Source organism: Gavialis gangeticus, unplaced genomic scaffold (assembly GCF_001723915.1).
Source record: "Gavialis gangeticus isolate Ggan-Ray unplaced genomic scaffold, GavGan_comp1, whole genome shotgun sequence".
Classification (NCBI taxonomy): domain Eukaryota; kingdom Metazoa; phylum Chordata; order Crocodylia; family Gavialidae; genus Gavialis; species Gavialis gangeticus.
The window spans coordinates 54,915,149-54,927,679 of NW_017729024.1; the positions used below are offsets into that span (position 1 = coordinate 54,915,149).

General features: G+C 45.3%; 1 protein-coding gene across 3 annotated transcripts in view; it reads right to left on the reverse strand.

The window, feature by feature from the left end:
* Nucleotides 1–5,224, reverse strand: part of FSD1L (fibronectin type III and SPRY domain containing 1 like) — a 61,802-nt gene extending 56,578 nt beyond the window's left edge. For all 3 annotated transcript variants that reach the window (XM_019517096.1, XM_019517095.1, XM_019517094.1), the window contains exon 1: nt 5,191–5,224. In XM_019517096.1, coding sequence (XP_019372641.1) covers nt 5,191–5,205 — 15 coding nt within the window. In that variant the 5' untranslated portion in view covers nt 5,206–5,224. The remainder of the gene's footprint in view (nt 1–5,190) is intronic.
* Nucleotides 5,225–12,531: the final 7,307 nt, after the last annotated feature.

Consider the following 12,531-nt stretch of genomic DNA (forward strand, 5'->3'; position numbering starts at 1 on the left):
TCCCTTTCCCCCCCCCCCCCCCCACCAGCCCCATGGGCTGGCGGGCTGAATCCAGCCCACAGGCTGTATTTTGCCCACCCCTGCCTTAAGCCATCTGTCCATCAAGCTCCAAGCCAACCAGGCATGTGCCACCAAGAGAGTGCATACCAGTTGGCTGCAGGGGACCAGACAGAGGGGGCGAGAGAGGCACCGTGCCAGCCCCCCCCCCACCCCCAACAACAGCTGGCAGGGAAGAGAAGCAGGAGGTTTCTGGTGGCAGCACCCCGCCCACCCCCCAAGTGCTGACAACAACCAGCAGCAGGGGGAGGCAGGAGAGGGAGGATGTTGCCTACTGCCAGTTGTCAGCAGCTGCCACCGCATGCAAGATCCCCTCCCACCTGTTCCTGCAAGCTGGTAGTGACATGGGGTGAAGCCCCCCCTGCTGGTGGGGGGAGGGGATGTGCACAGGGCCAGAGGCAGAACAGCAGCACTACAGGGCTGTTTGGCACTCTGTTTCCCTTCCCCCCGGTCATTCCATGACAGACAATTTGCTTGTTGTTTTATAAAAATCATGAGATGGTTATACAAACCAAATAATGGTATTTAGTGGAATCTGGATAACAGATAAGAAATGAAGCTGCTAATCAATCTGTGCTGGCCATGGCAATTGAATATCTGATGTTTCAATAACTTTCATAGATTCATAGATGTTAGGGGCTGGAAGGAACTTGACAAGATCATCAGGTCCAGTCCCCCTGCACTTGGGTAGGAAAGACTGCTGGGGTCAGATTACCCTGGACACTTGAACCGTAAAGACATGTCTTCAGATTGGACATGAGGAAAAGTTTTCTAGCAGTGTGTCCATGGTTCCTTGTCTTCCCCTGGGCTGCCTTGTTGAACAGATGCTCCCCCAGGCCCTGATGTAGCCCTTATATACTGCCACCAAGCCCCCTCTAAGTCTTCTCTTCTCCAGGCTTAACAGTCCCATGTCTTTCAGCCTCTCTTCATATGGCCAGCTCTCCAGCCCTCTAGTATACCAGTGGCCCTCCTTCGGTATCTCTCAAGTTTCCCCACATCCTTCTTGAAGTAGAGTACTTCAATACTCCAGCTACAGTCTTACCAAAGCCAAGTAAGTCTGTTTATAGTAATTTTTTTTTTTTTAAATAAATCACTTCATTACCTTACAGATGAGGGCCAACTCCCTCAAAAGTCCTAATCTGAGAATTATTAGAATTAGGGATGCACTGATAGAGGTTTTTTGGGCCGATACCAATTCAATTTCCGATACATAGCCCGGCAGCTTGAAGAGCGGTGTCCAGCTGGTAAGTCTGCTGTGGTGGAAGGGGAGGGATAAGGGAAGGGGCATGAGGCAGGGTGCAAATCAAGACCCCTGTGGTGAGGGAGGGAGGATTGGGTAGGGGCTGGGGCACATGCTGCCTGACCAGAGTGGGGTGTGGGACAGAGCCACAAGTTGTCCGGAGGGCACAGCCCAACCTGAACCAGCCCTGGAGCCAGCATGTCCAGCATGGGAAAGCATGCAGCACATGCCCCAGGCCCCCCACCCTCAGCCACATGTAGTACCCACAGTTCCAGCCCATGCACCAGACTAGCTTAGCATATCTCATGTAGCATGTGATGTATTAAGAACTATGGGCCAGACTGTACAGCTCCACATGCCAGATGTGGCCCATGGGCCATATGTTTGACACCCCTGCTTTAAAGGATTGGGCTTACTTGCTAATGAGAAGTCAGCCAACAGTGTTTCAAATGGCTAATTCCCCATGTTTTGTTAGCATAATCATACTGGAGGAGCCAAGTGTGACAGTAGGTAAAATGACTGAGCTGCCATCGAAAGGGATCACACACTGATCAAACAGACTCCAGAAGAGCCAGAGAACCCCCAGAAAGAACTGTTTCTTTGTTCCTTTTGGTCAAAAGAAAGTGTGCTGATCTGACAAGTAGCGAAGGTTTTCCTGCCCTAGAAACTTTCTGAAGTCAAACAACCTACCAACACAACAGTACATCTATCTGGTAGACTCAACCCACGTTATTATACATTTTTCTTCAGGCCCCTTCCACCCATAAGTACATGCATGTGTGTGCTCTGAATGCACATTCACTAAGTTGGTTGAAGGTTATGGGTTTACACCAGAGCTGGGCCAAACTCGGGCTGGAGCCCCATCCACTTTGTAGCACCACTGCAGATAATGCCATGCTATTGATAATTCTCCAATTCCCAGAAAAAAAATCCTAGGACATCCTACCACGAAGAACTATAGGACAAGACAAGAACTGAAGTCTATCAGCATACCTCCCTGATACAACTGCATAGCACTGCTCTGTGCTCTAGAATAGGAAGCACAATATCCATACTCCTTGGTTGCCAACCAAAATATTCTTAAAATAGGAGTCCTCCCGGCTTCACAGTTGGAAGAGTTTGCCTCTGCATATGGGAAGAGGTACTAATTGAGACTAATCAGGTAACTATATAATTCTATACACAGATACAAGGCTACCTGCAGATAATTTGCTCATCTTTATTTTTGAATTCACCAGAGTCAAATGCTATTATGAAGGTATAGCAAAATTTAAGATGTACCAGGATCCACCGTTTCCTTAATATTTCTTTCACAAAGGGTTTCTACAGTTTTGTCTAAAATGGGAATGTCCTCATTGCCTAGTTACACGAGTGCATTATACCCAACTTTGTTCAAAATATTTTTTTCAGTTATTTCTTCAGACTGTTTATTCTGTCCAGCTGTTTTCCCATTCATTACTGACCAGGAGCAATTGTGCTTGTGTTTCAGATGGCTCACAGTTAAGCCTGAGATCCTATAAGCATAACTGTCAATTATAACAAGGTAGACAAGCCATAATCCTATTCCAACTTGGTTTTATCAAACCCTGTTTAGCTCCAAGTAAAACCCTGTAGGTAAAAAACATTTTAGAGCCATGTACAATAAGGTCTGTCTGGGGCATAGGTCTATTTCTGACTGAAAAGTAGAAGGCTTTTTATAGCCACTCCTAAAATTCAAATAAGTATGACAGCCAGTATTATTTTCTACTTGCAAGCTACACGTGTTCCTTCATAAACAAAGGAAATTATGCCACCAATTATAAAGTTCAAGTTACAGGAACAATCAGTTATCTGAGAGCCCATCAGAAAAAGTACATAAATGTTTTAAAAGCCTAAAGTTATTTTCTTCAAGCAGGAAGTTTCATGCTAAATTTAACCTTACCCATATTTCCTATACAATGGTAAGAGAGTAGGCCAGAAAAATTCAACAGCAACAAAAAAAGAATTTTTGCCTAGCAGATTCCAGGGCCTAAATCATTGCAACAGAAATTAAGTTCTTGTAAAATACTTTCCAAGCAAAGCATCTTCCAACTGAGTAGTGAAATACAAGATGGAAGGTGGTGTATTTCCATCTCCATTGGTTCCTCCTCTGCTGTCTACAGTTTCAACTCAGACTATATAGAGGACATTCACACTGGATTTACTCTGTAAGAGAGTGACCCAAGGAGTGATAAAGACTAAGGAAATTCCCTGCGGTGGGGACATCGCTATTTAAAACAGAGGACTGCAGTGTTGCTTATTAGACACTCTCTCAAATCTCTCTGGTTATGCTCCTTCAGTTCTGTAATTTCTCTGGCCAGTAGGCTTAGTCTCAATTAGTACAAGCCCCAAGACAAGGTTTAGACAGGTTTTCCATCTATCTAGTCTGACTGCGAAAATAAGTTGCAGTTAAAATTTGAGAACCACATTTACTACTACTGAATAGTATACTAATGCTCATGAGTTTCAAGTTAATGTGAATTATTTTATGCAACTCAGATTTCATAGGTAATGTATACAATAGCAGACATGGCAAGACTTCCCCATGACTTAGCAGTAGTAGGCTATGGACCTTTAACATGTTTTCTACACTGGAGTAGTATTACTAAGTTCTACAGAAAACACAAAACATACCAACAATAGTTGTTTTAACATCAAGGAAAACAATGTAGTTTTAGTTTTAAAATACACCTGGCCGAGTTACACCCTTCATCTATACTAACATTTTTAGCATGCATTTGTTAATGTTCAAAGTGCTCCTTTTCACCTAATGCCAAAATGGTTCAAGTGTCATGTACTCTTTCCTCTAAGGATCATGTGGCACATAACAAGAGAATAAAGTTAACGTTCCATAAGCCACCATGAGGCTTCCATGTTTTCCAAGTCACATTTCTCCAAGATTTTCAAACCTGAAGTATGCTTATAGCTTGCCCTGGAAAGAAGGCTTACTGCCTGAACGTTGGCAGCATATACTGTACGCTCTTTTTAGAAAATGAAGCTTCAAGCCACTGTCCCCCCCTTCCAAACACCAAGGGGAACAAAACAATCTAGTTCAAGTTGGCAGACAGCTGTGATATTTTTGTGACTGTCCACAGCTTTGCCAAGCTGCAGAAAAGGGAGACTGCCACTACACAGGTCATTTTTAGCAAGCCTAAATCCTGTGGACACTGAAAGGCTATCCTGGAAGACTGATCAGCAGACAAAGATGCGGAAAAGAACCACAGAGTTAAGAGGAGGCTAGAAGAAAAGATCAGAAGCTACTACTTGGTATTAACAAAAACTGGCCACTGATGTTTACTAATGACACCCAGTACAAACCTGGCTAAGAACCGCTGCCCCAAGGGACACACAGGGTTGGATTGGGGGAAGGGGGGGGTTCAGTAGTGCAGATGCTCCCCCAACTCCTGCTCCCCCCAAACTGTAGCTAAAACCTTAACCCAGGTGCAGAAGCAACTGACAGGAGAGCACAGGAGGCTCTGCCAAGACACACAAAGCAGCCAGATGTTGTTGGACGACTCTACAGGAAAGACACGCAGCTCTAGGGACAGGACAGCAGAACTAGCGACCAGCACCTTCTACCTATCTCCCGCACGGTTTATTGTGCTGGTGAACACTTCACGTGGGACCAAGCAAGCCAGCGGGCACGTCTGATTCTAGACTGAGTAACACAGCATCCCGTTCCCCTCCAAAGGGAGGGAACCGCGGGCTGGGCTGGGCTGGGCTGGGCCGGGCCGCGCCACCCGCGCCCCCTAGACAGGGCCCGGATGCCCAGCACGGCCGCCGGGTCCGCGCCCCGGACAGTCCCCGCGGTCCGGGCACGGAGCAGCGGCCCCAGGACCCCTGCAGCACCCATGAGCGGCGAGCAGGCGACTCACTTTCTGCGCGTCCATGGCTGCCAGCTCCTGGGCCACACGCAGTCAGACTACAGCCCCCGCCGCCGCGCCGCGCCGCTTATGGGGCCCCCAGCCCACCCCGCGCCGTTTGGGGCGCATGCGCCGCCGCCGTCACTCACCGCGAGCCGCCCTATCGCGGGCGAAGGGCTCCGCCTCGGGCCCCGCCCCGTCACTCACCGCGAGCCGTCCTATCCCGAGCAAGGGGCTGCGGGCCCCGCCCCCGCCCCGTCACCCACTTTGAGCCGCAGTATCCCGGGCTAGGGGCTCCGCCCCCTCCCAGGCCGGGACAGCTCGCGGTCCCGGTTGCGTTTCTGTGTTGGGTCCCGCGGAGGCGCCTGCGCAGTGAGGCGCTGGCGTGCTGAGGCAGGCGGGGGGAGGCTGCTCGGGAGTCTCTGTGGGTCGTATGTTCGAGTCCCGGCCTCAGAAAGTAATCTCTCTCCTTGGTCAATTGGGTCCGGACCGTGGGCGTTGTTGTGCAGAGCCACAACCACTTTTTAGGATCATCCGTGCCTATTATACCTAATGATTTCCTAGGCCTGGCAGCAGAGGGAGACTGGCACCACATACGTCATTTTCAGCAAAGCTAAATCCGGTGGACGCTGAAAAATTCACGTCTTGTCAGGGAGCTTGGCCAAAGTGTTGGGGGTGCCCTTGTCTCTTCAGTGCAAGAGTGATGTTGTTTGTAGCCATGATAGCCCAGAAATCACACAAGAGGCAAGGAATCTTGGGGCAATCCCTTTTATTGGACCAACTCTGTAGTTGAGATAAAGTAAGACAAACTTTTGAATGCAACATATTCCCCATGTCTTATGTTCAAAAGCCTAACTTTATCCCAACTATATAGTTGGTCCAATAAAAGATATCATCCTAAGAACTCCTTGCTTCTCCTACAGTGCATTGTAGCCCCCTCCTTGCACATTTCCCAACCCACTTTTTTGTTTCAATCCGGTGCTTTTTGACTGGTGTAACAGAGAGGCTAGAGCGAGTGTTCTTGCAGCCCGTCTTGGCTGAATGGTTGCCCACAAACCCGAGGGGCTGGTCTGAAAGAGCCCTTCCTGTTCTGTGTCTCTTTGTCCCAAAAGCCAGCCCCTCCACAACTGGCCCACCTGGTGACCTTCCTGTGACTACCAACTCCAAGAGCTCCCTAAAACAGAGTCAAGCTCATCAAAAGTATGGGATTGGCTTAAATCATGAAATTCCTCCTTTTTTCTGAACCACTTCTTGGGGAAAGTTTTTCCTTCTCACTTCAAAGCCTTTATTTACAGTCCAGCTGTTTCTTGCTTTCAGGCTTTTCTCTGCAACCATAATGGCCACAAACCTAATTTTTAAGCTGGATTATTTGACTGAAAGCTTGGATTCCCATGTGATCACTTGGATGTAGGTACTGGGACTTTAAGAAAAGTACCAAGTATCATGAGACTTGCATTGCAATCTTCAAATGACAACACTTCAGGTGCCTTCATTTTTGGGTGCCAGACCAGACACACCATAGACCTTATTTTCAGAGCATAGGTACCCAGCACTCCTTGAAAATCAGACCCTTTTAAAGTATCACCAGTTATATACCCAAAGCCTAAGCCTGTCATGGATTTCCAAGCACTGTCAGCATCCAATAATACAAACAGTCCTGGCTACAGCTGTGAAAGTCAGCATATTTCTGAACATTTCAGATCAGTGGCACCTCTGCCTCATAGCATTTAGCTGGTACTAGCTTCCTCAGGTTTTCACCCAACCTTGCGCTTTGTCTTATACAGCTTATAGAAACATACACTATGAGCAAAAGTCCCAATGCAAATAGCAGATATTTTCCCCCTACATCTGAATTTATATTAATTTACTATTCTTAAAGATGTACGGCAGTTGTGCAGCATTTCAGAGCCTGTTGACCTATAAAAAACAGTGGGCAGCGGACATGTCTACATGTGCATTAATGCGTCATAGGTACTGCACATTAAGTTTAGTGCCTGTAATAAGAGGTACTAACTGAATGGGCAGTAATTGACATAACTGAGCAGTAGCACCGCTGCATGCCTTTTTAGTGATGCTAATGCACAATAGACTAATTCTAGTATGGCTTTTGCCGTGATGCACTAATGTGCGGTAGAATTAGTCTACTGAGCATTTAGCATCTTGTGTAGATGCACCCAGTGTGTCCTGTACAACATGAAATGAGCATTAAATCTTTATACAAAAATAGTTTTCAGATACATAGCCTTAAGAATATTCACAGAATTTTGATGTTTGCCTTCAGTTGTGTGGCACTTGATCTTTACTGTAATAAAAAACTAAATACTCATACTTGGTTGCAAAGTGACAGAAAATTATTTTAATAGGGCAACTCTCCAGATCCATCTCAACTGCTGCAACATCGCCACCTAATGGTGAAAGGAGTATACTAATATTATAAGTCTTACTTGATTCTCATTTTTTTATAAACAGAGGACTAATACTGGAGCTGTATGGAAAAGGAGTGACCTGCTAGAAAGTTCTTAATTTTGAAAGAGGGGATGTGGGAAGACAAAATGGAAATTCAGCTAATTAAAACCCAATTTTTCCTGAGAATTATTGAGTTCCTTAAAATTTTGTGGACTTCTCTCATTCCTGAGAGCCAGCCAGGCACTCAGAAGAAACTTTATAAAACTGGCTAATAAGGCAGTGGAATTTCATGAGGCAAAGATCCATGCCTTTTGGCTATTAGTGTTATTTGCATTTATCTCTCTGTATTAGAACAGTGAGAGTATGGCTTCATTGTGTTAAGACCTGTGTAAATGCATCATCAGAGATGCCTCAAGGCTGGCAATGATGAATCGGGTGCACAGAGGTGAAATTACTTGCCCAAGGTCATGCCTGATGATATGGTCAGAGCCACATATAGAACTGAGCTCTTCGGAGCTCTAGCCAAGTTCCTCTAACACTGGGTGATATTACCTATCACAGGCTGGCTTACAGTCAGGGCTGTCTCTAGTAGCGTGCAAATTGGGGGACCACCCTGGGCCCCATGCTTTGGGGGGCCCCTCAGACAGTGCTGTAGAGGCCCCACGCAGCTGCCACGTGCCTCCAGCTCTGTGCTCTGACTGCTCACCACACCCAGCCCCACACAGGCTGATATGCTGTGGGTCCCATACACTCCTACGGACAGCTCTGGTTACAGTTTGGCTGTATTATAGTTTGATGTATTTCTGTTCTGTGCCCCTGGGGTCTAGTTATTTTCCATAGCTATGCACATGCACACACATGTGCACACACACAGGCATATCTGCTTTGACTGTATATGAAACAAGACTCTTTGTATAAGGAAATTGGCAGTGGGAGATGTCATTCATTATTTGTCCATCCAAATGCAGTAATTGCACATGCAAATTAAATATATGACCCTTCATGTCTTTTTGGCGTATCATTCCCTTTCTGTTCAGGTAACCCACTTCTTGGTTTAATCTTTGCAGAGAAAAAAAGCTCAACATCTAGCTCTTGAAAACGCTTGGACTGTGAAATTATGTATTTATATACTTACTAGCCAATTGCCCATCAAGAATGACCAGGGGGTGGGGCAGGGGCGGAGCTGGAGTGCCACCACCTAATGCCCCATGCTGCCACTGTTCCGCCTCTTGCAGGCAGCAGGGTGGGGGAGCCGAGGCCAGTATACCCCCTGTCCAGTCCCTGGTGCCATTTGTAGGGAGTGGGGTGGGGGCGGTGGCTTCAGAATCATGGCGACGCTCCCCCATGCTTGGCGCACTCTGATTGGCTGTTCCATCAGCCAATCAGAGTGCAAATAAAGCATTACAGACATGCAAACTTAGGCTTCCAGAATATTAGAATGTTTATTTTTATGAGTGCCCGGCTTATAGTGTTTTTTCCCATTTTTGTGCATTTTTGATAATGTATGTCTCCTTTGAATTAAACAAGGAGAGAAGGAGTATCTTTACACCTAAGGAAGTTTGATCACAACATGATTTGAGTGCTGGGTTCCAGAAAACCTCTCTGTTGGATTACAGTGTCTTAGCTTCTTTTATTGCAAGTGTGGCACTGAACAGACAATACTCTCATTCAAAACACTGCAAATTGTTTGACTGCGGAATGTGGATGTTCTGCTCATAAAGAGTGTAATTGTCACAAATACACTACCAACAAATGAAATAGTTTGTGCTCTTTGGAGGCAGCCCATAATACAAGAGACAGCAGTCATTTTTATTTCTCTTGCATATGCACTTTCTGCATTCCTGGCTGCATTCTGGTGACCTAAATCTCAGTCTTCTTTTCTACAGAAATGTTAACATGCCACTGATAGGAAATAGCAGTATTATGGATTTCCCATTGTGCAGCAGTGGGCCCAGGCTGCATAGCACTACCACTTTTCCATGGAAACCAAATAAATCCTGGCTTGACAAAATGCAGAAATGTCTTGAAGACTCCGAGACCAGCTCATCAGCTGGTGCAAATCAGCACAGCTCCACTGAAGTCAGTTTATACTGATTTGTGTCAGCATGGTTGAACAAGGAGCACTGACAGTGCTTTAGAACCCAATACCTAAGATTTAGAACCAAGTAACTAGAACCGTTGTCCCCTGTACAACTATATATGCAGCACTGCAGCTATACACACTCTTACAGTCTATGTCAGTGATTCTCAACCAGGGTGGCACAAGATCCTTTTAAGGGTTCTGTACAATATTAACACTGTTACCTATGTAAATGCCTCTACATGATTCACAAGGTAAACCCAGAGTTTTCAAATAGAAATCTAAAGTGTCAAACAACACCCTAAAACATCCTGACCTGTGGTGGTCTGAGTTGCTTACAACAGAAGAATACTCTATTATTTTTCCCCCAAGTCAAAAAATGAGTGAAAGTCAAGAGCTAGCAGTTTCCAAGGGATGCTCTGGGTCTAACAAGGGGTACCTTGTATTTAAAAAAGGTTGAGGGCCACTGGTCTACGTATTCTTCATATCTGCCTGAAGCTAGCATGCTGGTGCTCCAATCAGAATTAGGGTGATATTTTATCTCAATTATAATCTCTTTTTAGAATAGGACTTTTAAACTGCATGTACATGATATATTTCTGTACGAAAAAACACAACAAAGCAATAGTTTGCAATTATAATAAAAACAGATATTAGTTGTAGTTCATTCATCTCTGTAGAGTTTTTCAAAAGGCATTCTGATTTCGTATGTCCTTAGTGCCAGTAATCGCTAACAAGAATTGTCAATGCCCTTTAATCCCAAATAGTTTGAAACAGAATATTTACAATCTGCTTCTTGCTGGGGCTGGAGAGCAGTACAAAGCCAAGATATAGGGAGTCCTGCAAGACACTGCTAATCTTAGACTAAACCTTATGTTGCCCTGTTTGTTTTCAGTTAGTGAAGCCAAACCTCAGGAAAAGGGTGAATATGGAATGCAAAAGAGTGAATGAAAGCTTGCTGAAGGCAGAGGGAGTCTTAATTGATTTCATTGGGCTTTGGAGCTGTCCATAACTTGAATGTTCTGGATATATTTAGCCACAAGTTATCACCAGTATATGCCTTCTCTCTTTAAACTGATGCTGTAACAAAGACTCCTTCTTGGGAAATAACTGTGTGCTTGTATGTGGGGGTGTAAATTTTTTCAGAGGAGTTGCATCAGTGGCGACATGTAGGGGGTGTATGGGGGTGCACGTACATCCCCTGAGAGCACTGGTGCACCCTCTGACAGACAGACAGCTGGGCAGGGAGGCAGGTGAGAGCGCTTATGCCCCCCCTGAGAGCTGGCTGGGGAGTGGGGGCACAAAGAGAAGCAATCCCCGCCATTCCCCCACAGCTGATTGCGCCCACCCAGAAGCACCAGCAGCATGCCACTGCCACTTCCAGGTCAGTGTGATCGGTCACAGGGAACCCTCCCGCCCTCCGGTTGCTGACAGGCCACTGTGGGGGCAAGTCCCCTCCTTGACTCAGGAGGCACCAGGTGCCCATGCCTAACATATAAGTAATTGATGAGAAAACTTCTCTGTCAAATTTCCAATTCTTTTTCATGGTAGCAGATCCTAAAAAGAATAAAGGGTAAAGATAAAAGGCTTCTACCAATTCTTTACTGTTCTTAAAAAAAGCAGTAAGGATACATTCATGATCAGATTTTTAAAAAGCTGCATTTTCATTTTTTTTTCTTTTTTTTTGCAAAAGTGTGCTTTCAGTGTTGGAGGTAGTTTGAAAAATCTTTACATTAGCCCCTAGAAATTATTGTAGCACGTTTCAAAGTTGAAGAAGATGAAATGAGGAATCTGGAAAAGGTGCACACCCACAGGCACCAAAAGAAAAAGATCACCTTTTGTTTAGAATGATGTTTTCAGGTGGGTCTGGGTTCAGGTAATTTAAATTAACATACAGGACCAGGAAGTAGGTTGCAATTTTGAAATATTTCAGCATCAGGGCAATTTCCTAACACACCTTAATACTTCTCTACTTTCATGTGACATCATCCCAATAAGTAGCCCTATCAGGTCTCCAAGGGTAGGGCCAGCCTCAGTACTGCTGCAAGGATGGAATCAGCCCCTAAGGCCTGAAATTCAGAGTTCTTACAGTACTGAGATGCAGCACCTGACAAGAGACAATCTTGTGATGGGGTCAAAGCAAGGTTCATTGGGATAATTATGAGAGCAGAGCAGTTGAGCTCCTATGCTGTGAGAGGAGCTAAAGCTGATAGGGAACTGGCAAAGACAGGAAAGCAGGAAGAAGCTGTTTACTATACTGGACTTGATAAGTTGTTTCTCTGTACACAATGTGTGGCTTGTTCCTGGGATAGATGGAGAGAGTGGGATCCCTTGCTGGTCAGCAGTGCTATCCAGAAATAGTGAGCAGTAATCAGAACAGGGAAAAGCCACATGTGAGTGAGAAAAAGGATATAAATGCAGACTTGTATTGAAATAGCCACATGTGTTCAGTTCTTCCCTATTGTTCTTCCATGAATGCTTAACTGAGTATCTCGTTTCAGTCTCTTTTTAGCAAAAGTTAGTCAGTGCATAACTAAAATCAAAATGCAATACCATCCTTTTAAGAGTATCCTCCCAGACGTGCTACAATACAACAACAACAAAAACTAAATTAAGATAATTGTAGTTGCTTTGGTCCTAATCTGCATACAGACAGGGTCTTATTGATTAAGGGCAATTTTTGTTGTTTCTCTTCCTTTAAACAGAAGGAAAAAGAGTGTTGGAAGTAACCTGCCCATCCATGGAAATCTATATCAGTGGAGGAATGGAATTACATGAGGGTCTGGTTGTTCGAGGGGTACGAGTACTCTACCTTACTAAGTGAGGAGCACCACAGAGACTGGCAGAGAACTGTGTTCCCTAAAATG